This window comes from Macaca fascicularis, chromosome 16 (genome assembly GCF_037993035.2).
Source record: "Macaca fascicularis isolate 582-1 chromosome 16, T2T-MFA8v1.1".
NCBI lineage: Eukaryota > Metazoa > Chordata > Mammalia > Primates > Cercopithecidae > Macaca > Macaca fascicularis.
In genome coordinates this window covers 765,435-791,070 of record NC_088390.1, presented here as the reverse complement: position 1 = coordinate 791,070, position 25,636 = coordinate 765,435, and the positions used below count along the sequence as shown (strand labels likewise).

At 48.6% G+C, this 25,636-nt stretch overlaps 1 protein-coding gene and 1 pseudogene across 7 annotated transcripts in view; both read left to right on the top strand.

The window, feature by feature from the left end:
• Positions 1–25,636, top strand: part of VPS53 (VPS53 subunit of GARP complex) — a 168,772-nt gene that overhangs the window by 39,531 nt on the left and 103,605 nt on the right. For 4 of the 7 annotated variants that reach the window (XR_012425080.1, XR_012425079.1, XM_005582408.5 and 1 more), the window contains exons 5-7: positions 11,989–12,075; positions 18,051–18,166; positions 20,485–20,604. Coding sequence is in view for 5 of the 7 variants with exons in the window: in XM_005582408.5 (XP_005582465.2) it covers positions 11,989–12,075; positions 18,051–18,166; positions 20,485–20,604 (323 nt within the window). In the remaining 2 variants the exon portion in view is untranslated. The remainder of the gene's footprint in view (positions 1–11,988; positions 12,076–18,050; positions 18,167–20,484; positions 20,605–25,636) is intronic. The other 3 variants (XM_015437417.4, XM_005582410.5, XM_005582411.5) reach the window with 1 other exon arrangement.
• LOC141408739 (small ribosomal subunit protein eS4, X isoform-like) lies at positions 16,374–17,287 on the top strand (annotated as a pseudogene).

Genomic DNA, 25,636 nt, shown 5'->3' with positions numbered 1-25,636 from the left:
TCAGTGGATGTGGTAAGGGCTTATCAGAGGTGGTAGCACTCGTCTGTGTTTCTGCTCTCTGGAGGACCGCCTGGCTTTCCAAATGATGCTGCCTTACCTTCCAGGTTCACGCCGTTCTTTTGCCTCAGCCTCCTGAGTAGCTGGGACTACAGGCGCCACCACTACGCCTGGCTAATTGTTTGTATTTTTAGTAGAGACGGGGTTTCACCGTGTTAGCCAGGATGGTCTCCATCTCCTGACCTCAGGTGATCCGCCTGCCTCGGCCTCCCAAAGTGCTGGGATTACAGGCGGGAGCCCCCGCGCCCAGCTTCTTCCATTCTTTATTCATGGCTCTTTGTATCACTGTCGTCGGACAGTTGTTTATAATTCAGACGTGTATTCCTTACAGTCCCTTTAAAGACACATCCCCTAGCCAGTGATCTTTTTATCTCAGTATCTAGCACAGTACATGTAGTAGACACTCACTCTTTAATTGAATGAATGAACAAAAGACCAGTTTTTTCTGGAGAATGCCTCATTTTCAGCATGGTTCAAAAATTCCATCCTCTTAATCCATGAGCCGTTCTTCTGAGTCTGCAAATGCTGAACTTAGCTATCTTACTTACAAAGCTCTGAAAGATGAGTAACAACCTTTGATTCTTAGAGGTTAGTCTCATCTGAAATATCCCACTCCATCTGAGAGAGGTGGGAATACTAATAGTTGCCATTAAGTGAGGACTTTCTATGAGCCGAGTGCTTTATAAACTCATTCAAGACTGTCTTGGTTGCAGATGACAAAAATCCCAATTCAAACGGGTTTAGGCAAAAAGGGGGATTATTTGGAAGGATCCTGTTATGTCTCGTTGGAAGAAGTTGAACAAGTCTGACCATCAGAAGAATAGCGTCTCCGCTGGGCTTGTCAAACACCTGAAGCCAAAGACTGGAGTAACGCTCAGTGTCTGTGTGTGTGTGTGTGTGTGTGTGTGTGTGTGTGTGCGTGTGTGTGTGTCAGCTTCATCATCTCTACCCGTGGTCCAGCCTCCTCCCCTTCCTGGGGAACGTCGCTGCTCTGTAACTCAGTTTCACATCTTGGGACTCCTACCACCCGCAAGAGACAAACTCTTTTTCCCAATTCTAATTCTGGGGGCTCACGCCTGGAATCCCAGCACTGTGGGAGGCTGAGGCGGACGGATCACCTGAGGTCAAGTGTTTGAGACCAGCCTGGCCAACACGGTGAAACCCCGTCTCTACTGAAAATACAAAAATTAGCTGGGTGTGGTGGTGGGTGCCTGTAATCCCAGCTGCTCGGGAGGCTGAGGCAGGAGAATCGCTTGAACCCAGGAGGCTAAAGTTGCAGTGAGCCAAGATTGTGCCACGACGGAGTGTGACTCCGTCTAAAAAAAAAAAAAAAAAAATCATGGGAAAACTGGTCCAACGAGGGCCCGGTCAGCTCTTGGACAGCAGACTGTAGAAACACGGTGAAAGGAAGATTTCGCGTGTGGAGGGGAAGAGTGTTGGGTAAACGATTCCAAAGAGATTTGCTACTCTCATATTCCTTACTACCTTTCAGGTAGCTGATAGAATTTTCATTCTGGAAATTATGAAACTGCTTCCTAGAGGATAAGAGGCTTGACAGAAATCACACAGTAACTGGCAGAGCCAAGATTTGAATCCCAGTCTGCTAGTTCAAAATCCCTTGCTTTTAACTCATACAGCATGTTGCCTACTCCCTCCCTCCCTCCGTTCCTCCTTTCCTCCCTTCCTCTTCTTTCTTTTCCCTCCTTCCCTCCTTTCTTTTTCTCTTTCTTTTCTTTTCTCCTTTCTCCTTTCTCCTCTCCTTTTCCTTTTCTTTTATTTTCTCTTTCTTTCTTTCCTTCTTTCTTTCTTTCTCCTTCCTTTCCTTTTTTCTCTCTGTTTTCCTTCCTTCCCCCTTCCCTTCCCTTCCCTTTCTCTCTCTCTCTCCTTTTTTCTTTTCTTTCCTTTTTCCTTCTCTTTTTCTTTTCTTCTCAGAGTCTCACTCTGTTGCCCAGGCTGGAGTGCAGTGGCACAATCTTGGCTCACTGCATCCTCCACCTCCTAGGTTTAAGCGATTCTCCTGCCTCAGCCTCCCCAGTAGCTGGGATTACAGGTTTATACCATCATGGCTGGCTGCTTTTTGTATTTTTAGAAGAGACGGGGTTTCACTGTGTTGGCCAGGCTGGTCTTGAACTCCTGACCTTGGGTGATTTTTGTATTTTAGAAGAGACAGGGTTTCGCTGTGTTGGCCGGGCTGGTCTCGAACTCCTGACCTTGGGTGATTTGCCCACCTCGGCCTCCCAAAGTGCTGGGATTACAGGCGTGAGCCACTGCACCCGGCCCAGCATGTTGCTTTTCCACATAATAGAAAAGAAAAGGGAACCAGCAGGTAGATGTCAAGTTGGAAAACAGAAATGATAGCAAAATAGTAGAAAAATCTAATTTTCTTCCCAGTAACCTTGAATAATAGCACCTTGTTTTTTTCACAGAACAGTCTAAAGCCAGCAAAAGGGATCTGAGTTTAAAATCTCTGAAAGGCTGCCTGTGGACTCACAGGATAAAGGCAACATAATTCTCTGTAGCGCAAACTGCAAAATTAGATGCATCTGAGAGCCAGAGAGGACGCTTATTTCTTAAGGCATTTCCAGTGAATCAGAGCCCCTCTCTCTACGAAGGTGGCAAACAACAGTTCTGCAGAAAAGAAAAAGGAGAAAGAAGAAAGCAGTAGAGTCTGTGCCAGGTTCTACACTCCTTATCTTCTGCACACACCACCTCCTGTGGCTTTAGGAGCCTGCTCACGGTCTCCCCCAGGAGGCAAGGAAGATTCAGAGTGGCGGCTACAGTTAGGGTGCACAGAAACCGAGAGATACCGAAACTGGCTTTGCTGAGCCTTCTGGGCTCATTCAGTGGGTTGCTTTTCATCTCCTGTTTATAGAATTTGAGTCTTAAAAGAGGGCCGCTTTGTAACACTGTCAGATACAGACCGTGACTCCGGTGCTCAGTTCAGAAATTCCGGTAGGGGCAGATTAAACGCAGTCGCTGCTTTATGACACTTTCAGATGCAGGCTATGTGTTTATAGAATTTGAGTCCTAAAGAGGGCCACGGTTTAGAACACCGTTAGATACCGGCTGTAGCTCCAGTGTTCTGTTCAGAAACTCTAGTGGGGTAGATTAAATGCAGACATTTTTAGGAGTGATTAGTTCTGTTTTTAATCCACAAACAGCTTGCAATGGAAAGTAGCCACCTTTTAATTTTATTATTACTTTTTTTTTTTTTTAGATGGAGTCTCACTCTGTCACCAGGCTGGAGTGCAATGGCACGATCTCAGCACACTGCAACCTCTGACTCCCTGGTTCAAGCGATTCCCCTGCCTCAACCTCCCAAGTAGCTGGGATTACACGCCACCACGCCAGGCTAATTTTTATATTTTTAGTAGAGATGGGGTTTCACCATGTTGGTCAGGATGGTCTTGATCTCTTGACCTCATGATCCACCTGCCTCAGCCTCCCAAAGTGCTGGGATTACAGGTGTGTGCCATTGTGCCCGGCCTACTTTTTTTTTTTTTTTTTTTTTTTGAAACAGAGTCTATTTCTGTCACTCAGGTTGGAGTGCAGTGGCACAATCTTGGCTCACTTAAGCTCACTCCGCCTCCTGGGCTTAAGTGATTCTCGTGCCTCAGCCTCCTGAGTAGCTGGAACTATAGGCGTGCACTAGCACACTCAGCTAATTTTTTTGGTGTTTTTAGTAGAGACGGGGTTTCGCCATGTTGGTCAGACTGGTCTTGAACTCCTGGCCTCAAGTAATCTACCCTCAGCCTCCCAGCGTGCTGGGATTATAGGCGTGAGCTACTGCCCCCCTGCCCGGCCAACCATATTTTTATTTTAAAAAATGTCTAGGGACAGTGCCAGAATCATTCTTTCAGCACGTTTTCTGATTAGCCTGCTAGTAAAGATATTTTGGTATTTCTTAAAAACCCTTAACTTCTTGTAGGTCCTATGATTCTTCCAGTTGCAAAACAATCTTCTTTCTGTATGACTGATGATCAGAGGTTAGATGTCAAATATTAGGGTATGTGTTGAGAATGGACTTGCTTGATAGTGTGAATACTTCAGAGGAGCTTTTTAAACTCTGCTAAATGAATTATATTAAATTTCTCCAACTTCAGTACATTATTGTAACAAGCAAAAGCATTCCCTCCAGAAAAAAGTCTGGCAGGTCGTTTATCTGTCTTGGAGACCGTGACACGTACGGTTGTGTTTGCCGGAAGAAGAAAGCGATACCCTCAGCACAGACAGTTCTGGTAGGATGCCAGGTTTGGCATACAAGAGAACGGGATGGAAACCCTTTCTCTGAGATCGGATCATCCAGACATCTTCAGACGTGAGACCTCAGCGTATAACTTAGCCCCTTTTTTGCCTTTCTTAGCTGAATGTCATGTTTTGGGGTGTTTGGCTAGAATACAGTGGCTCTGATCCCATTAGCATGTCCCCGTAACATGACATGACCTGCAGTGTCACAGGTTTCCGTGCAAGCTGTGTCCAACAGGATCAGTGCTTTCCGGTGGTCAGTTGCCTACAGAGGCCTCTGTCGTACTTTTAACTCCACGATCCAACCTTTTTTAGAAGGCTTCAGTGGGTTTAGTATTTACTGATCCCATGTAGCCTGTTGGACATTAGACTCTGTGTAAGCCAAATAGAGAACACTTACAGAAAGCCTGAAGCTGTGATTTTGAACCACCGCTCGTGGTGGTGCCTGAAGTTAGAGGAATGGTTACGAGCACACTTAGAGCAGCAGCCTCGGCACCAGCACTCTGACGGGTGCACCGTGGTGCTTTTAATCAGCGGGTGATATTTGCCAAGGTCCCGCTGTGCTGTAGCCTTGGTTAGATGCTGTAGGTGAGGTGACCGTGTGGTTTATCACCAGAGTCACTTTGAGAAGGAAAGGGAGCTACTAATACTTATACTGAATCATAAACTCAGCGTGTCCCTGGTAAAGTAGATGGATGATTGGCTTAGCTATAGGCTTTACAGGAATGCTGTTCATATCTTTGGTCCCCATTCTAAAGGATACTTATAACCCTGCTAAAGGGCTAATACTCGTACACTAAACCAGTGGTCCCCAGCCTTTTTGGCACCAGGGAGCAGTTTTTTGGAAGACAGTTTTCCCATGGACCAAGGAGGGGGACATGGTTTCAGGATGGAACTGTTCTACCTCGGATAACCAGGCATTAGTTAGATTCCGTTAAGAAGCACACAACCTAGATTCCTCGTGTGCACAGTTCACAATACGGTTCGCGTGCCTCTGAGAATCTAATGCCCCCGCTGATCGGAGGACGGGGAGTTCAGGCGGTCGTGCTCACTCACTTGCCCGCCGCTCACCTCCTGCTGTGGTTCACGCTCCTCTGAGAATCTAATGCCCCCGCTGATCTGAGGACGGGGAGCTCAGAAGGTCATGGTCGTTCACGTGCCCGCCGCTCGCCTCCTGCTGTGCAACCTGGTTCCTGTCAGGCCACGGACTGGTACTGGCCCATGGCCCAGGGCTTGGGGTCCCCTGCACTAAACAATTCAAGAACATTATGTTTCAAAAAGTCCTCTTCTGTAATTAACCCGTTACCCCCCCCCAATAAATTTCTCTCCTGTTAAATCATTCCCAAGCAGACGTATGCAAGCATTTCTCATCTTTAAAAATTACTCCTTTTACCCCATCTATTGCCCTATTTTTCTTCCCTTCTCATAGCAAAAACTTCTTGGGGGCAAAAAAAAAGTCTATACCAGGGTCAGCAAACTTTCTGTTAAGGGCTAGATAGTAAATATTTTAGCCTTTACTGACCATATGGTCTCTGTTGTAACTCTTTATCTCTGCCATTGTGTGGCAAAATCCCCATAAACAATACTTAAACAAATGGGTTTGGTTGTGTTCCAAAAACACACCGTTCACAAAAACAGGCAGTGGACGTGGCAGACTGGCTTCAGCCCATGGCTGTCCTTTGCTGGCCTGCTCTGTGACCACAGCCTCTGCTTTATCCTTTCATCGCTGTCCATTCCCCTTAACTGCACTGAGACTGCTCTTGTCAAGGTCACCAACAGCTTCCCTGTTGTCAAAATCAGTAGCAGCTGTCTTCATTTTTTTTTTTTTTTTTTTTCGAGATGGAGTCTTGCTCTGTCGCCCAGGCTGGAGTGCAGTGGCGTGATCTTGGCTCACTGTAGCTTCTGTTTCCTGGGTTCAAGCGATTCTTGTGCCTCAGCCTCCTGAGTAGCTGAGATTACAGGCACGGGCCACCATGCCTGGCTAATTTTTGTATTTTTAGTAGAGACGGGGTTTCACCATGTTGCTCAGGCTGGTCTTGAACTCTTGACTGCGTGATCCGCATGAGGTTTTTTTTTTTTTTTTTTGGACGGAGTTTTGCTCTTGTTGCCCAGGCTGGAGTGCAATGCTGTGATCTTGGCTCACTGCAACCTCTGCCTCCCGGGTTCAAGCAATTCTCCTGTCTCAGCCTCCTGAGTAGCTGGGACTACAGGCGCCCGCCACCACGCCCAGCTAATTTTCGTATTTTGAGTAGAGATAGGGTTTCATCATATTGGCCAGGCTGGTCTTGAACTCCTGACCTCGGGTGATCCACCCACCTTGGCCTCCCAAAGTGCTGGGGTAACAGGCATGAACCACCGCACGCAGCATCTTATATGAGTTTTTAACAACAGAAGGCATAATCACTCTGTTCTCTTCCTTCAGACACTTTTGTTTGGCTTATGTAACACCCATTGTCCCTGATTTTTTCTCATGTCACTGGTGGTTTTTCTCTGCATCTCTGCTTTTTTTATGTTAGACGTCTGAATATTGGCATACCCAAGGGTCAACCCTGTGCCGTCTTCTCCTCTCTATTTTCTCTCCCTAGGTGACTTCTTCTAGTCTTACAGACTTAAATATCATCTTTAAGTAATGACTTCTGAATTTAAATCCCAGCCTATCACCTCTCTTTCCAGCTCCAGAATCTTATGTCCAACTTAATGTCTCTACTTGATCTCAAGTAAGCTATCTTTTTTTTGGTGGAGACAGAGTCTTGCTCTTGTCACCCAGGTTGGAGTGCATTGATGCTATCTCAGCTCACTGCAGCCTCCGCCTCCTGGGTTCAAGTGATTCTCCTGCCTCAGCCTCCCGAGTAGCTGGGATTACAGGCGCCCGCCACCATGCTCGGCTAATTTTTGTATTTTGAGTAGAGATGGGGTTTCACCATGTTGGTCAGGCTGGTCTTGAACTCCAGACTTCCGGTAATCCGCCCGCCTTGGCTTCCCAAAGTACTGGGATGACAGACGTGAGCCACCGTGCCCAGGCTCCTGTCTGTATTTCTGCCAACACTCTGTCACAACCACTAAGTCATTTCTAAGAAGTTCCAGACTTTCTCTACATTTCTGTTTTTCTTCTGAGCCTGTAGCTGAATCCCCCTTAGCCGAATCCCCGTTAGCTGAATCCCCCTTAGCCAAATCGCCGTTAGCACTCTGTTCACAGCAATACAGGCTTTTTCCAGCATTCACTTCAAAACTGTTCCACATCTGTCCATTACCCAGTTCCAAAGCCATGTTTTCAGGTATTTACTATAGCAATAGCCCACTTCTTGATACCAGTTTTCTTAGTGTGTTTTATGTTACTGTAACAGAATAGAACAGATAATCATTTATAAAGAAAAGAGATTTCTTTCTTGCAATTCTGGAGGCTGGGAAGTTCAAGGTCAATGGGCCCACATCTGGCACGGGCTTCTTATGGAGAGGGCTTCTTACGGCGTCGTCCTGTGGCGAGGGCTTCTTACGGCGTCGTCCTGTGGCGAGGGCTTCTTACAGCGTCATCCCGCGGAGAGGGCCTTCTCACTGCGTCGTCCCATGGCAGAGGTAGAAGGCAAGAAAGTGTGCACATGCATGAGAAAGTGGTTGAACAGATCCTTTTATCAAGAGCCCACTCTTGGGATGGTGCCATTCGTTCATTCATGAGGGCAAACCCCTCATGACCTGGTCGCCTGGTAAAGGCCCCGCCTGTCAACACCATTGCACTGGGGATTATGTTTCCAATGCATGACTTTGGGGACACATTCCAGCCACAGCACAGGCGCCCTTAACGTATTGCAGATGGGACTCTTCACTCCCAGCCACCACGACACACCTGCCTGTCGGACCTGTCCTCCTCCTGCATTCCCTGGTTCAGTCAGTGAACCAAAACCCGGGAGTCATCCTTGGTTCTTCCCTCACCCTCGTTCCCCACAAAGAGTCCGTCTGTGAGTGAGTCCTGTGCGTCAGAGCTTCCTAGAAACCTTGCATCGCTCCGCGTCTTCTCGTCAGCACCGGCTGCCTTGTCTAGACCTCCACCGTCTCGTGTGGACAGCTGTAGCAACTTTTCACGGGCCTTTCACTCCTGCTTTCCCTCCTGCCCCTGCACAACTCTCTTGCCACATAACAGCCAGGACAGTCTTTTGTACAAGTAAACTGTGCATCTGTCCCTTGTTTAAAACCCTTCAGTGGCTTCTCATTTGCACTTAGACGAGAATCCTCATGCTTTGAGCCCCTCCATGCCCTGGCTCCTGCCTACCTCTCCAGATTATTTCTAGACACTTCCCACTGCGATATTACACTACCACCTACTGTCTCTCTTTTTGGACCTCCAAAACATAGAGGTCTTTTCTCTGTCAGGGTGTTTGCATTTGCTGTTCTCTCTGCTTAAAAATCTCTTACTCTAGGCCGGGCGCGGTGGCTCACGCCTGTAATCCCAGCACTTTGGGAGGCCAAGGCAGGTGGATCACAAGGTCGGGAGATGAAGACCATCCTGGCTAACACGGTGAAACCCCGTCTCTACTAAAAATACAAAAAATTAGCTGGGTGTTGTGGTGGGCGCCTGTAGTCCCAGCTACTCGGGAGGCTGAGGCAGGAGAATGGCGTGAACCCGGGAGGCGGAGCTTGCAGTGAGCCGAGATTGCGCCACTCACTCCAGCCTGGGCGACAGAGCGAGACTCCATGTCAAAAAAAAGAAAAAAAAAATCCTCTTACTCCAAATCTACGAATTCTGACACCTCCTCATCCTGCAGCCCTGATTCGGGTGCCCTTTCTCAGGAGACCTTCCATGACCACCATCTCCCTTATTCTCATAACTCTGCATAAGTCCTTCACCACACCTGTCACACTTAGGGACACTTGTGTATCCAAAGTAAAGACACACTTGTTTCTTTATTTTGTTGTTTTTAGAGGATCTCCTCCCCCTTACTTACTTCTCAAAGTAAGTTCGTTCCTTGAGGACAGAGAGAGGGATCATACTGTCTTGTTTCCCACTGGATTCCCCGTGCTCGGAATCAAGCCTGGCGTATGGGAGGCATTCAGTAAATACTCACTGAATGACTGACGGAGTGAGTTAAGGAGATGCCGACTCGTGGCTAGTACTATAACTGCCGCAGGAATTCGTCGTCTTTATTAGAGTGCGTATGGTCTGTGCACGTCCGTGGGCTGCTGGCGCTCACAGACACTTTAGCTGTAGGCAGTGTTTAGTCACAGGCAGTTCAGCAGACAGTCCAGTGCGTATGGTCTCCACGTCCGTGGGCTGCTGGTGCTCACAGACACTTCAGCTGTAGGCAGTGTTTAGTCACAGGCAGTTCAGCGGACAGTCCAGTGCGTATGGTCTGTGCACGTCCGTGGGCTGCTGGCGCTCACAGACACTTCAGCTGTAGGCAGTGTTTAGTCACAGGCAGTTCAGCGGACAGTCCAGTGCGTATGGTCTGTGCACGTCCGTGGGCTGCTGGCGCTCACAGACACTTCAGCTGTAGGCAGTGTTTAGTCACAGGCAGTTCAGCGGACAGTCCAGTGCGAATGGTCTCCACGTCTGTGGGCTGCTGGCGCTCACAGACACTTCAGCTGTAGGCAGTGTTTAGTCACAGGCAGTTCAGCGGACAGTCCAGTGCGAATGGTCTGTGCACGTCCGTGGGCTGCTGGCGCTCACAGACACTTTAGCTGTAGGCAGTGTTTAGTCACAGGCAGTTCAGCGGACAGTCCAGTGCGTATGGTCTCCACGTCCGTGGGCTGCTGGCGCTCACAGACACTTTCTGGTCTCCATGTCTCACAACTGCCCTCATGTTGCTTCCCCTCCTCGCAGAAGCTGCAGCCGTGTTGTAATACTTTTATTGTATAGCATCCGTCTTTGCAGGTGTTTATGTCAGTGGAAATACTGGGCTCACCATTAGCTTTTTTTTTTTTTTTTTTTTTTTGAGACGGAGTCTCGCGCTGTCACCCAGGCTGGAGTGCAGTGGCCGGATCTCAGCTCACTGCAAGCTCCGCCTCCCGGGTTCACGCCATTCTCCTGCCTCAGCCTCCCGAGTAGCTGGGACTACAGGCGCCCGCCACCTCGCCCGGCTAGTTTTTTGTATTTTTTAGTAGAGACGGGGTTTCACCGTGTTAACCAGGATGGTCTCGATCTCCTGACCTCGTGATCCGCCCGTCTCGGCCTCCCAAAGTGCTGGGATTACAGGCTTGAGCCACCGCACCCGGCCACCATTAGCTTTTTGCTTGTTTTTTGAGACAAGGTCTCGCTCAGTCACCAGGCTGGAGTGCAGTGGCGTGATCACAGTTCACTGCAGTCTTGACCTCCCAGGCTCAAGTAATCTTCCCACCTCAGCCTCCCAAGTAGTTGAGACTACAGGCGTGTGCCACCATGTCTGGCTAGCTAACTTTTTTTTTTTTTTCCAGAGACTGAGTCTCGCCATGTTCCCCAGGCTAGTCTTGAACTCCTGGGCCCAAGCAATCCTCCTGCCTCAGCCTCTGAAGTGCTGGGATTACAGGTGTGAGCCACCGTTAGCTTTTAGTGCCCCCCCCCCTTTTTTTTTGAGACGGATTCTCGCTCTGTCTGTCTCCCAGGCTGGAGTGCAGTGGCATGATCTTGGCTCACTGCAAGCTCCGCCTCCCGGGTTCACGCCATTCTCCTGCCTCAGCCTCCCGAGTAACTGGGACTACAGGTACCGCCACCTCGCCTGGCTAATTTTTTGTATTTTTAGTAGAGACGGGTTTCACCGTGTTAGCCAGGATGGTCTCGATCTCCTGACCTCGTGATCCGCCCGCCTCGGCCTCCCAAAGTGCTCGGATTACAGGCATGAGCCACTGTGCCCCGCCCAGCGTTCCTTTCTAAGTGCATTTCATTGGTTTTCAAATGACTTACTATGAAAGTCTTTAAGATTTGTTGCAGTTCTGGAGTCCCCATTCACGGTTCAGGCTTTTTTGAAGGCACAATCTGGAACTTCCAAGTCCAGAGCTTTCCCTCGCCCCAATTTAGAGCTACCCCGTCCCTCTGTAGGAGGCTTTGAAGGTCACTGCGCATGGTTGCTTGCATACACGCACACACAGAGATATACTTGTCCTATTTGCTGTTATCAGTAACGTGGACAGTAATCACTGAGATGGGGGGAATCATTTAGTTTTAAGTTAAAACTTTGCGAGGCACGTTGGTAAGAGTCCCGAGTGTTTGCCTGTAAGCAGATACCGGATGCTGTACAGAAAAATCGTTGGCATAAGCACGACGAGTCAGGAGAGCTTTATGGAAGTTTCTTTTGTGCCCAGTGTGGATTACAGCGTAGTGACCGGTGCTGTCTCCAGTGTGCCCAGCGTGGGTTACAGCGTAGTGACCGGTGTGCCCAGCGTGGGTTACAGCGTAGTGACCGGTGCTGTCTCCAGTGTGCCCAGCGTGGGTTACAGCGTAGTGACCGGTGCTGTCTCCAGTGTGCCCAGCGTGGGTTACAGCGTAGTGACCGGTGCTGTCTCCAGTGTGCCCAGCGTGGGTTACAGCGTAGTGACCGGTGCTGTCTCCAGTGTGCCCAGCGTGGGTTACAGCGTAGTGACCGGTGCTGTCTCCAGTGTGCCCAGCGTGGGTTACAGCGTAGTGACCGGTGCTGTCTCCAGTGTGCCCAGCGTGGGTTACAGCGTAGTGACCGGTGCCGTCTCCAGCTGCCTTTTGTTGTTCATGTGTTTCTCTTACTCTAGGCACTGGAAGAGGCTCAGAAAGCCATCCAGCAGCTCTTTGGCAAAATCAAAGACATCAAAGACAAAGCTGAAAAGTCAGAGCAAATGGTGAGTTCTGGTTTCTTCCTAACCTTTTTGCACCAAAAGGGGAAGTGAGCTTCTCATCTGGGCATTCTAATAAGGAGCTTTTTCTAATAATGGCACCTCCTGCCAGCCACGGTCATCTGCATCTCTAAAGCAAGCCCCTAGGAATGCATTCAGATCAATTCAAGGGGAGCTGCTGGTCAGCAGTGACTCACCATCTCTGCTGCCCTGCGTTTGCAGCCCTGGGTTTAAACAGGCAACTTTTTTTTTCTTCTTCTTCTTATGGAGTCTTGCCCTGTCACCCAGGCTAGAGCGCATTGGTCCGATCTCGGCTCACCGCAACCTCTGCCTCCCAGGTTCAAGCGATTCCTCTGCCTGAGCCGCCCGAGTAGCTGGGATTACAGGCACCCGCTACCACACCCGGCTAATTTTTTGTATTTTTAGTAGAGATGAGGTTTCACCACGTTGGCCAGGATGGTCTTGATCTCCTGACCTCATGATCCGCTTGCCTCGGCCTCCCAAAGTGCTGGGATTACAGGCGTGAGCCCCCGCGCCCGGCCTTTACATAGTCAAAGTGCTGGGATTACAAGCGTGAGCCCCCGTGCCCGGCTGCAATTTTTTTTTCTCCTTTCTGAAAATAGTTTCCTAGTCATTTTGGATATTCCTTTCTCTAACATCTCTTGGTATTGGTACCACGCATTTCTCCATCAAGATGTGTGGTGTGTAGCTTGGTGCACACTGAGAAGGGTCCTGGAGCTGGGAGGAGGGAGGGATGCGGGGAGGAGGGGTATCCCCTGCCCATGATCCGTGTGTGTGGTTTTGGTTGAGTTCCCCCTTGACCAATCTGTGTCCCCCAGTGATGTGCTCAGAAGCTTGCTCTGAAGACCGAGAATCCAGCATTCATTCACCCTCTCCACCCCCATGGGAGGCACTGGGAAGTGCTGGATCCTGGGTTCAGATTCGGACTCAGTAGTGTCTTGTCTCTCAATTGTCTCAGAATTCCAGTTTCGTCAACTGTAAAATAGGAGTAATGGTATTTGCCTCACAGGGTTGTTGTGAAAATTAAACATATGAAGAGCACTGAGCATATTCTAGGGACCTGGATTTTCTGTGGTCCTTCCCCAAGGAGGCACCACACCCAGCAGCACTCAGGAGCCTCAAAGCGTGGTGATCAGTGAGAGCGTCCCACGCTGCTTTTGCTGGAGCTGATTGCATTTATTGATATCCTTATGATGCTAATCTGAGTTCTGGAGTATGCTTCCTCTTCCAACCGAGGGGTTTGCAGTGACAGTTTGCTCCCAAGTTATGAGACGTCTTATTTTAAAGCAGTTTGCTTTCCTGCACAGTGCTGTGCTGAAGGGAGGAAGTGGTGGGAGTGAGGGGGGTATTGCGGGATCTGGCCAGCAGCCTGCAATGCAGCGGGGCTCTCTCTTTGTTCCCAGGCGGATCGGCAGGTCGAGAAATAATAGACACACACAAGATAGTGAAAGCTGGGTCCAGGGGGGTCACCGCCTTCTGGTCCCACGGTGCCAACAATGCACTGGATATACCAGCATTTATTATTAAGTTTAGTGAGGCCGGGGGTAGGTTAGTGAAGGATTTGGGGTCATTTGATTATGAGGTGAGATGGTCTCATGGGGATGAAGTAATTCTTTAACATAACATCTGTATGCAGAAGTACAGTATACAGATAAGAATTTACAATAGAGTGTGTGCATCAGTAATTTCTAACAGAGCCTTAAAATGGGGACACAGTCTTTCCATAACCTATGATTAGTGAGATATTAATCAGCAGTAACAGTTGCAGCAAAACCTGGTTACAAACAATCCAGAGAAACAGGATATGAAGCTAGACAACCGGTTAGACCAGAAATTCTCAGAAGGGAATATGTCTTAACCCTAAAGAGGCCTAGAAGAGCCGTGGAAGATGAGGGCGTTTATAGCCCTATCTTATCCATATGAACAGGCGTCCCCCCCATGCGTCCATTTATAGGCTCTCCACAAGGGTCACATTCCATTCCCAGAGCTATGAACATCTGCTTTTCTGGGACAGGAATCTTGGTGATGTGAAACCTCCCTGACTGCACGTCCGTTCATAGGCTCTCTGCAGGGGGAAGCACATCACGTGCTGTTGGCTCATTCTGGTAGCCCAGCCTGGCATTGTCTTTACACAGTCCTGCATGCGATGTTGTATTTACGGTAATCGGGAGCATTTCATCTGTCATTCCGTGGCAGTAGTTTCAGGGGCCTCCCTGCATGGGAGACGTGATCTTTCTTGAGCTCGTTCAGTGTCAGCTCTGTGCTGGCTGCTTTGCACCAGCACTCTGATTTAGCCCTCACAACAACCTTGTGAACTAGGTTTTAGGATCATTATTATCTCTGTGATTACCCATCTTATCGATGAGAAAACTGAGACTCCGTGAGGCTGAGAAACTTGTTCTAGGATGCAGTGTTGGTGAGTGGTGGAGCTGGGGTTCAGCCCTGGATCTGTCTGACTCTAAAACCTCCCGCTTCAGCTCTGCCCGTTTTCGCTGCCCATGGGCAACAGTTGAGGCGAATCAACCATGGGCATTCTGTCTCACGGGTGGTCTCGTGTCGGTTTTATCTGAGTACCCCTGGCATGCCCTGCCATTGAAGGCTTTGTTTAGGGAAAAATTTGCGGTTCAGTTTGTCTAGAGAAACACAGGCTGTGGGATGGGGAGTGATGGGAGAGCCTGGGAATACAGAGACCAGTCAGCTCCAGTGCAGAGCAGTGAGGGCCTGAACGAGGAATAGAGAGAAGAGACCAGTCAGCTCCAGTGCAGAGCGGTGAGGGCCTGAACGAGGAGTAGAGAGAAGAGACCAGTCAGCTCCAGTGCAGAGCGGTGAGGGCCTGAACGAGGAATAGAGAGAAGAGACCAGTCAGCTCCAGTGCGAGGAATAGAGAGAAGAGACCAGTCAGCTCCAGTGCAGAGCGGTGAGGGCCTGAACGAGGAATAGAGAGAAGAGACCAGTCAGCTCCAGTGCAGAGCGGTGAGGGCCTGAACGAGGAGTAGAGAGAAGAGACCAGTCAGCTCCAGTGCAGAGCGGTGAGGGCCTGAACGAGGAATAGAGAGAAGAGACCAGTCAGCTCCAGTGCAGAGCGGTGAGGGCCTGAACGAGGAATAGAGAGAAGAGACCAGTCAGCTCCAGTGCAGAGCGGTGAGGGCCTGAACGAGGAGTAGAGAGAAGAGACCAGTCAGCTCCAGTGCAGAGCGGTGAGGGCCTGAACGAGGAATAGAGAGAAGAGACCAGTCAGCTCCAGTGTAGAGCGGTGAGGGCCTGAACGAGGAATAGAGAGAAGAGACCAGTCAGCTCCAGTGCAGAGCGGTGAGGGCCTGAATGAGGAATAGAGAGCAGGGATAGATTCCTGAGATGAAGCAGAGGAAGAATATTTAGGAGTTAATGATGCAGGGACCAGGAAGAGTCGAAGATGACTGTGACTTTGAACACGGTGGTTAAAGACCCCCGATGCGGCCGGGCACCATGGCTCACGCCTGTAATCCCAGCACTTTGGTAGGCCAAGGAGGGCGGATTACTTGAGGCCAGGAGTTCAGGGCCAGCCTGGCCAACATGGCAAAACTGTGTCTCTACTAAAAATACAAAAATTAACCAGGCGTCGTGGTGCACACCTGTAATCCCAGGTGCTCCGGAGGCTGAGGCAGAGAATCGCTTGCCTGGGAGGTGGAGGCTGCAGTGAGCCGAGATCGCACTACTGTACTCCAGCCTGGGCGACAGAGCGAGACTCCGTCTCAATCAATCAATCAATCAATCAATCAATAAAAATAAAAAATAAAGACTCCCTATGTTAGACCAAAGCTAAAAACCCTGGAAGAGATACAGAGATTGTTTTGTAGGAAAAAGGATGCTGATTTCAGATCGGCAAGTGGGTGCTCAGATTACAGGGCCAGTCTTCAGCCTTGTATATCCAGCTTGTGACACCACTCCTGGGTTGTTTTTTTTGCCTCAAATTCAAGTATTTGGTAAAGTAGTGGTGGGTCTTAAACTTTCTTTTTTTTTTTAATTCAGTGGAAACAGAGGTTGTTTGGGGGTTGTAGAAGGAAGGAAGGCTTGATTGGGAAGTCACCATGAAAGAGGCTTTTTACAGCTGAGATCCAGGTGAGGCTTGCAGGATTGTGGGTGTGGACTTGAGCTGGGCAGGTCGTAACCTTTATGAGTTCACGGGGCCCATGAACTCACTGCCGAGTTTCTCCCTTTAGTGGGATGCATCTATCCCGTGACTGCAGTGTTTGTGCTTGGTGTCCAGGGCAGTCCCTTCCTTCCAGGTATCACAGAACCTGGGCAACCAAATTGCTCTTGAGAAAGTTTCGCTGCGTGCACCAGAAGACGGAGGTCCCCTTTCCTTGCCTAATGCAGCCATGGCTCGTGGTGCCAAAAAGCGTCTGAAGCGCATGGCAGCTCCAAAGCATTGGGTGCTGGATAAATGGACTGGTGTGTTTGCTCCTAGTCCGTCCACGGTCCCCCAAGTTGAGAGAGTGTCTCCCCCTCATCATTTTCCTAAGGAACAGACTTAAGGAAAGAAGACTTGCATGCAGCGGTTCATTAAGATCGATGGCAAGGTCCGAACTGATACAACCTCCCCTGCCGGGTTCATGGACGTCATCAGCATTGGCAAGACCGGCGAGAATTTCCATTTGATCTGTGACACCAAGGGTCGCTTTGCTGTACATCGTATTACACCCGAGGAGGCCAGGTACAAGTTGTGCAAAGTGAGAAAAATCTTTGTGGGCACAAAAAAGAATATGGTCACCTCATCTTGTGACCATGATGCGCGCACCGTCCGCTACCCTGACCCCTCATCGAGGTGAATGACGCCATTCAGATTGATTTGGAGACTGGCAAGATTATTGATTTCATCAAGTTCGACACTGGTAAGCTGTGTGTGGTGACTGGAGGTGCCAACCTAGGAAGAATTGGTGTGACCCCAACAGAGAGAGGCACCCTGGATCTTTTGACGTGGTTCATGTGAAAGACGCCAATGGCAACAGCTTTGCCACTCGACTTTCCAACATTTTCACTATTGGCAACAAACCATGGATTTTTCTTCCCCGAGGAAGGGGTACCCGCCTCACCATTGCGGAAGAGAGAGACGAGACTGGCAGCCAAACAGAGCAGTGGGTGAAATGGTCCGTGCGTGACATGTTAGATCTTTGTACGTAATTAAAACTAATGTGGCGTGATAAAACACACACACACACTCACACACACACACACACACACACACACAAAGTTTCTTAGCGTGGACCAAGAAACACAGTGGATGATTTCACCTGGGTGTTAGTAAAGTTGGGGAATGTTTCCAACTTCTCTATTGAATATGCTTTTCTGGTGACTGAAATACACTTGCATTCCCGGAGACAGCTTCTCTTCTCTTGCACCTGCTGAAACAACACTGTCAGGTTCTTACTCCCCAAACTGCCTTCTCACTCCCTGAAGACTGCGCCTGCCCTTCCGGTAACTTACATGTTAAGCGTGTGTCACAGGGCTTCTGTTTCAGTCTTCTTGAGATTTGAAAGTCTTTGCTGGAGGCTCAGGCCCTCGTTCCGTTGGGAAAGACCATGTGAATGCCAGGTGCTGACTGAGGCATTTTGTTCGGCCAGCGGCGTCAGCACCAGAAGGCACACTTTCCTCACCTTGTTCAGGAGGAACGGTGCTGTGCCTGCCTCCTCTGTCCTGTGTGCTCAATACTGAATTGCCGTTTGGATCATTTCATTTGGGGTAAAAAATAAAGTTCATTTCATGCTCGCAGCTGAAGGTTTTATAACCCCAAGTAAAGTCCAAAGAGATGCCACATTAAATGCCTGGTTGGAAATTATTTTGATTTTGTATTGTGAGAGTGTTTGCTAACCTGAGATTTTTCCCTGCTTCATCTGCATTCGCTTCTTAGGGAGCTACTTGCGGAAGCGTTTTACATCCTTCTTAACCGTCTTCTTTTCTCTCTTTGGTTTTTCAATGTTTAGGTGAAAGAAATCACCCGTGACATTAAGCAATTAGATCACGCCAAACGCCACCTGACCACCTCAATCACCACGCTGAACCACCTGCACATGCTGGCAGGAGGTGTCGACTCCCTCGAGTAAGCAATGCCAGCTTTCTCTTCTGGGGCCACGGGAAATGTGTCACATAGAGAAATGGTGTTGTCGGCCTGTTTACTTCTCAGCCGGGAAAGTCTCACCATCCTGTCCCACCTTCTGCAAATTGGCTTCAAGTGTCCAGTCACGTTTTTGCTTTGTGCCCTCTGGTGTTCAAAACCTAACGAACACTGGCAGCCGGTCAGAAGGGGACCCAGGAAGCCTCTCAGAACCATTCCGAGAATATGGCCCGTCTTCAGGCTGCAGCTCTGTACCGTCAAGGCAGACAGAGGGACGCAGGCCCACGTTCACTCCCGGCTGCTTCTGCCTCGACGAGTTTCTACTTGCGTTGGGCTGAGTTGCGCTGTCATCAAAGAGACCCTATATAGGAGACAGAACTCAATCATTCAAACCACTTTTTTTCAATCTACTTTTTATTAGCTTTCCGTTTGGTTTGTAGAGGGAATGATACATCAGAACATTAGAAATAGTATTAGAAGGAAGAGCTGGTTATTTACTACAGAGAAGCAGTCTAAAGCCTCCTTTACTAGCAAGATGCTGACACTCCAGCTCACCTCTGTGGCCCATTCAGGCTGGGGACTCCCCCTGCTCCAGCCTCGGTGTGATTCCATGTGTGGACAGGGAAAGCTCATCTTCATAGAAACTGAGATACAGCATTCGAAGTCCTGGGTGGGGGAAGTGGGACAGTGCCTTCAGGGAAAGAGGAGGAGGGGCAGGCCTCTTCCTGACCTCTCTAGGTATTGCATGAGCTCCAGGGACCCCCGGTCCACTCCCCTGTGAGCAGTGAGAGCAGGGGCCAGAGGGAGACCAGAGGGCAGTCACATTTGTTCTTTCTTGGGTGGTGGGTGTCCACCAAACCAACAGACCAGGCAGCGGTGAGACCAGGTGCTGGTGAGACCAGGTGGTGGTTAAGACCAGGTGGTGGTAAGACCAGGCAGTGGTGAGAACAGGCGATGGTGAGAACAGGCAGTGGTTAAGACCAGGCAGTGGTGAGAACAGGCGCTGGCAGTGGTGAGAACAGGCGGTGGTGGGAACAGGCGGTGGTGGGAACAGGCAGTGGTGAGAACAGGCGCTGGTGAGACTAGGTGGTGGTTAAGACCAGGTGGTGGTAAGACCAGGCAGTGGTGAGAACAGGTGGTGGTGAGACCAGGCAGTGGTGAGAACAGGCGGTGGTGAGACCAGGCAGTGGTTAAGACCAGGCGGTGGTGAGAACAGGCGCTGGTGGGAACAGGCGGTGATAGCAATGTTGGTAGCAGTGGAACACCTTGGCTTGAACTTGATCCTGTCTTTTTCAATGCCTCTTATGGAAAATCATAAATTATAAATGTAATAAAATAGCCCAACCCTAATGAAAAATTTAGATCTAATAGTTTATATTTCCTCCCTGTGTGTAACTTGATTTTATCAGCATCCTTTTATTGAAGCGACATTAACCTTAGCAGTAGGGAAAGTAGAGGTCTGTGACACAGATGCCTCAGAACCTGCAGATTTCAGTTAATATTTAAAGCTGGGCCCTTTCTGTGTTTTTGTTTTTGTTTTTGAGATGGGAGTCTCACACTGTCGCCCTGGCTGGAGTGCAGTGGCACGATCTTGGCTCACTGAAACCTCCGCTTCCCAGGTTCAAGCGAGTCTCTTGCCTCAGCCTCCCGAGTAGCTGGGATTACAGGCACCTGCCACCACGCCCAGCTAATTTTTTGTATTTTTAGTAGAGACGGGGTTTCACCATGTTGGCCAGGATGGTCTTGATCTCCTGACTTCATGACCGCCCGCCTCAGCCTCCCAAAGTGCTGGGATTACAGGCGTGAGCCACCGCGCCCAGCCATGCCCTTTGTTTTGTCCTGGAAAGATGTGTTTGGTTTGCTCATGGGCTGTAATCCTCAGATAGTAACATCCCTACCCCTGTTCTCTGTCCCAAGCTTGCTAATCCCAAAATATCCAACCGAAATTCTAAATCCATCATCTTCCCAGATTCTGTCCCCACACCGAATGAGAATTAATCACTCACACGTTCTTCCCGCCGTAGCACATAACGTGCACTTCTGTTTAGGACATAGTTCATCCTGTTTTATACTAGTTAGATGTGTACTTGACTCTCTGCCTACTGTATGATGTCACCTTGAGAATTTGGACCAGATCCTATTTTTTGCCTCCCACAACACACAGCAGCTTATATACTCAGCACTCAGTGAACGTTGATTCTGCCGAGTTGATGTCTGTTTGAGAGCTAGAGTAGGTTGTTCTGTGTCTGTATCTTGTGTTCTTAGTGTTTTTCTAGACTTTTAAACTTATTCTTTCCTTGCAGAGCCATGACCAGGCGAAGACAATACGGAGAAGTTGCTAATCTCCTTCAGGGTGTGATGAATGTCCTGGAACACTTCCACAAGTATATGGGGATTCCACAGATCCGGCAGCTTTCTGAAAGGTAAACTGTCCCCGGAGGAAAAGTCCATGGGGATTCCACAGATCCGGCAGCTTTCCGAAAGGTAAACCGTCCCCAGCGGAAGTGCTCTTGCTTTCAGAAAAGGACCTGGTGCTAGGAGGTGCTTAAGCACTTAGCTCAGCATGTTCACTGCAGAATCCTACTGTGTGAAGAAACCTCAGATGCTACCTGATCTGACTCTGTCTGGTGCAGGCATCCCCCATGATACCCCTTCCCGTGTCTTCTAAAGCTGCCTATCGTAGATAGTTGCAGTTGTGTATATGGACAACTCTCAGCTGTCCCCATTTGTGAGGGAAACTGTTCTAGGTATCTATTTCTTTGTAACAAACCAGCACAGAACTTAGCAGCTTAAAACAATAATTGTTTTGCGTGTATAATTTGGCCTGGCTCAGGGGACCAGCTCATCCCTGCTCCGTGCAGCATTAGCCGAGGCAGCTCAAGAGGGACTGGAGAATGCACTGGCTCCCTCTCATGGCTGGCACCTTGGTACTTGCTGTCAGCTGGGAGCTCAGCCAGGCCTGGGCTGGGATTCTCTGTTGTCCTCCACGGGCTTCTTGGACTTCCTCATGTTAAGGTGGCTGGTTCCAAGAATGAGCGTCACAAGAGAAGCAAGCCTGGGAAATTTCATAGCATCACTTCTACCGAAGTCGCAAGGCTGCTAAGATTCAAGAGGAAGGAACATAGTCTTCTCCCACCCACTAATGCTAACGGGAGGAATGTCAAAGTCACATCGTTACAAAAAGCACGTGGGATGGGATAGATTGCTGTGATGGTCTTTAGAAAATACAGTGAGCCATGGCCGGGCCCTGTAGCTCACACCTGTAAGCCCAGCACTTTGGGAGGCCGCGGCAGGTGGATCACCTGAGGTCAGGAGTTCGAGACCAGCCTGACAAACATGTTGAAACCCTGTCTCTACTAAAAATGCAAAAATTATCTGGACATGGTGGCGGGCGCCTGTAATCGCAACTACTTGGAAAGCTGAGGCAGGAGAGTCACTTGAACCTGGGAGGCGTCAAATATATATACAGATGAAGCCTAAGTTCCCTTTACCTAGACCTCAGAATCCCATTATTCTCTCCAGAGGTGGTAACTGTTATCAGTTTAATGGATATCGCTCCGGATTTTTATGTATGTATTTACATAAATCTATAGTTTCAGTTAATGGTTTTGGTTTTGCTTTGTTTTGTTTTAACTAAATGGTTTCATACCTTATGCTTTATTCTAAAAACTGCTTTTTGTTTTCAACCACATGTATTTTAGATATTTGTTTTTCATGTCAGTATGTATAGACCTGCTTCATTCTCTGGAATTTTTTAGATTTTTTTTTTTCACATCAGTGTGTATAGACCTGCTTCATTCTCTGGAATTTTTTAGGTTTCTTTTTTCACGTCAGTGTGTATAGAACTGCTTCATTCCCTGGAATTGATGCACAGAATCCCGTAGTATAACACGCCACAGGTATAGCACTAGATCGTTTGTTTCTAAATCTTAAAATATGCCCCCATTTGCACATATGCAAGTATTTCTCTAGGACAGATTCTGGGTTATAGGTTTATATACATTTAAAATTTTAGTAACTACTGCCCATTTGCCCTGCAGCGAAGCTTTGTATACTTGTAGTACGATCTGTGAATTGTGAGAGCACCTTTCCCGGCACCCTCAGCTGAGAGCACCTTTCCCGGCACCCTCAGCCACACGTGATGTTGTTGTTCTTCATTTTCATCTCTCTGATGGTTGAAAACGGTATCCAGTTCCTTTAATTTTCATTTCCCGTGTAGCTAGTAAGATGAGTGTTTTGCTTTGTTTTTCTGAGACAGAGTCTTGCTCTGGTGCCCAGGCTGGAGTGCTGTGGCGCGGTCATCGCTCGCTGCAACCTGGAACTCCTGGGCTGAAGACATCCTCCTGCCTCCACCTCCTGAGTAGCCGGGAGTACAGGCAAATACCACCACGCCTGGCTGAGTAGCCGGGAGTACAGGCAAATACCACCACGCCTGGCTGATGTTTAACATTTTTCTGTAGAGGTGGGATCTTCCTGTGTTGCCCAGGCTGCTCTTGAACTCCTGGGCTCAAGTGATCCTCCTGCCTCATCCTCCCAAAGTGCTGGGATTACAGGCGTGAGCCACGGTACCAAGCCCCAGTTGTATTCTTCATCTGAAGACTCCTGCGTTTCTCATACCCTGAGAAATTATTCTCCTTTATTCCTTTCTTTGGGTAGTCTCTACAGCTTTGTCTCTGCATTCTCTCCTCATAGAATTCTTGTTACATGAACGTTGGAGCTTCTAGATCTGCTGCCATGTCTCTTAATTTTCCTTTCATGCTTTCCGTCTCTCTGTCCTTCTGAACTGCTCTCTGAAAGAATTCCTCAACCCAGTCTTCCTGTTTTAATTTACTCTTCACTTGCATCTAGTCTGCTATTTGGCCCAGCTGTTGAATTTTTATTTTAACAATCCAGCTTTTTAATTTCCAGCATATCTAGCTGATTCTTTTCTCATGGGCATAATATTCTCATATATCTCCCACAGAATAGAAATTACCTGTATGTTAAAGCGCTGGGCTGCCTGTTCCATTTCTCTGTCGCCGGTGTAAGATCTTCAGTTTGTTCAGCGTGGCAATTCTCTCTCTTTAGCATTTCTCAAATGTTTGGTGATTCTTAGCTGAAAGCTCATTTTTATTGTATTCATTGATTTTTTGTGACCAAGTCTCACTCCATCACCCAGGTTGGGGTGCAGTGGCACGATCTCAGCTCACTGCAAGCTCTGCCTCCCGGGTTCAAGAAAGTCTCCTGCCTCAGCCTCCCGAGTAGCTGGGACCACAGGTACCCACCACCCACACCCACCACCCACGCCCACCACCCACGCCCAGCTAGTTTTTATATTGTTAGTAGAAACGGGGTTTCACCATGTTGGCCAGGCTGGTTTCAAACTCCTGACACCTCAAGTGATCCACCGGCCTCAGTCTCCCAAAGTGCTGGGATGACAGGCGTGAGCCACCGCGCCTGGCCTCGTTTTTATTTTTGATATTCTCTGTTAGTCTGATCAAGAATGCTCTTTAGCTGCTACCTGCTCCTGGGCGAGAAGTGGGAATTGCTGCTTGGCCAAGTGTTATCACAGACAGCTCTTCCAAAGTGAGGGGTCCAGACCTGGAGAAACCTACCAGATGGGTGTCCCAGCGGCTGATCTCCTAGGCTCGGAGGCTCCCTGGTCTTCCTGGGTGTTGGCAGCCCCTCTGGCTACTGCTAAAGTTCTCAGACCCAGAGGCCCACCTCTGCCACCTGGCGTGAGCATTCACGGTGTGGGTACAGATGTGGACAGCGGCTGATTCCTCCTATTGCAGGGCACAGCATGCCCTGCTGGCAGCAGACCAGGGCCCCATCCTGCTTCTGGTATCACCACCTTCATGTCTTTCATTTTCAAGAAGCATTTTTGGGCAGTGATTGCCTGTCATCCTTCCTACCAGGAAGTCCTCAGGCTTCTAGTCTACCACTTTTCTTGCCTGGATTTTGATTTTTATGAAAATCTTTTTCTTATTTCTAAGGTTTCGGGGCATCAGTGTGCATCTTGTCATGGAAATGCCAAAGAATATTAGGGAATGTTGGAGCAGAGCTTGGCAGAACACTAGGGAAACCGCCACCCTCTCCCTCCTCCTTCCTACCCCTCGAGGACACCTGGAGCCGGCTGATCGCCTTATCAGACTGGACTGTGAGGCAGCCAAGAAGGCAGGCGAACAGGACTTTATGAGCTGCGAGAAGGAAGGAGCTTGGATGGAGCAGGCAGATTTGCTATCAGCAGATGAGGGAGGAGGAGGAAGGCAGTCCCTCCTACCCCTGCTCTCAGGATGATTCAGAGTTGATCTCTTTCACATTCATTTGTTCTTTTCTTCATTTACGTGACAGATATTTACCCTGCATTTTCTACATCCTAGGCCCTGTGCTAGGGGACTGAAGGCACAAAAATAAGAAATACACACTCTCTGCCTTCGAAGAGTTCACCATTTTTGTATGGAGAAGAAAGACATTAATAGAAGATTCCAGCGTAACAGATGTAACAAAACCATGGTATATGCTGTACAAGGCATAGCAGGATCTCAGAAGAGGAACTGATAGGCTGAAGCAGGGGCTGAGGGCAGGGGGCATAGACAAATTCCATTTTAATCGGAATCTTAAAAGAATGGGTGGCATCTTACCAACGTGACAGTAAGTGGGGAGAGAAGGAAGAGGGAGCCTCAAGGAGTTTGGAGGCAGCAGAGGGAGATAAGGCTGCGTAGGTAGATGGGGTCAGGTTTTATATACCTTGCTAAATATTTTTTATTTTGTGGACAGTGAAGGATTTTAAGCGTTGGGGGGCATGATCTTACTTGTGTTTTGTAAAAGTCTAGTGGATTACAGAGGTACAGGAGTCTGGATAGTAGGAGTATGTTCTGGATTAGAAAAGATAAGACCCTTATCAGGCAGTGGCCACGCACTCACGGAGATGTGTGTGGGAGCCGATCTCCAGTCGGTGTAAAGGAGGGGGTTGTGCATGGCAGGAACATGAGAGAACTAACTTTTATTTGGCAGAAACCAGTGTAGGGATTCATTAATAACTCAAAATGGATCTATAGCTAGATGTAAAACCTAATTCTAAAACTGTGAGAAGAAAACAAGAGCAGATCTTCACAGCACTGAATTTGGCAGCAGTTTCTTGGATATGACACCAAAGTCCTAGGCAACAAAAGAAAAACATAGATAAATTGGACTTTATGAAAAATTTTAAAACTTGTGCATGGAAAGACACTATCAGCAGGGTAACATGGCAACACACAGAATGGGAAGAATATTTCCACATCATTTATCTGATGATGGATTCGTATCTAGAATATACAAAGAATTCCTAAACATCAGCAACCAAAAGCCGAACAACTCAATTAAAAAGCAAGCAAAGGGTTTGAATAAGCGTTTCTCCAAAGAAGATATGTAAATGGCCAGTAAACGTGAAAAGCGCCCCCACTGGGCTGTGAGGTGATACTGCACCGTGGT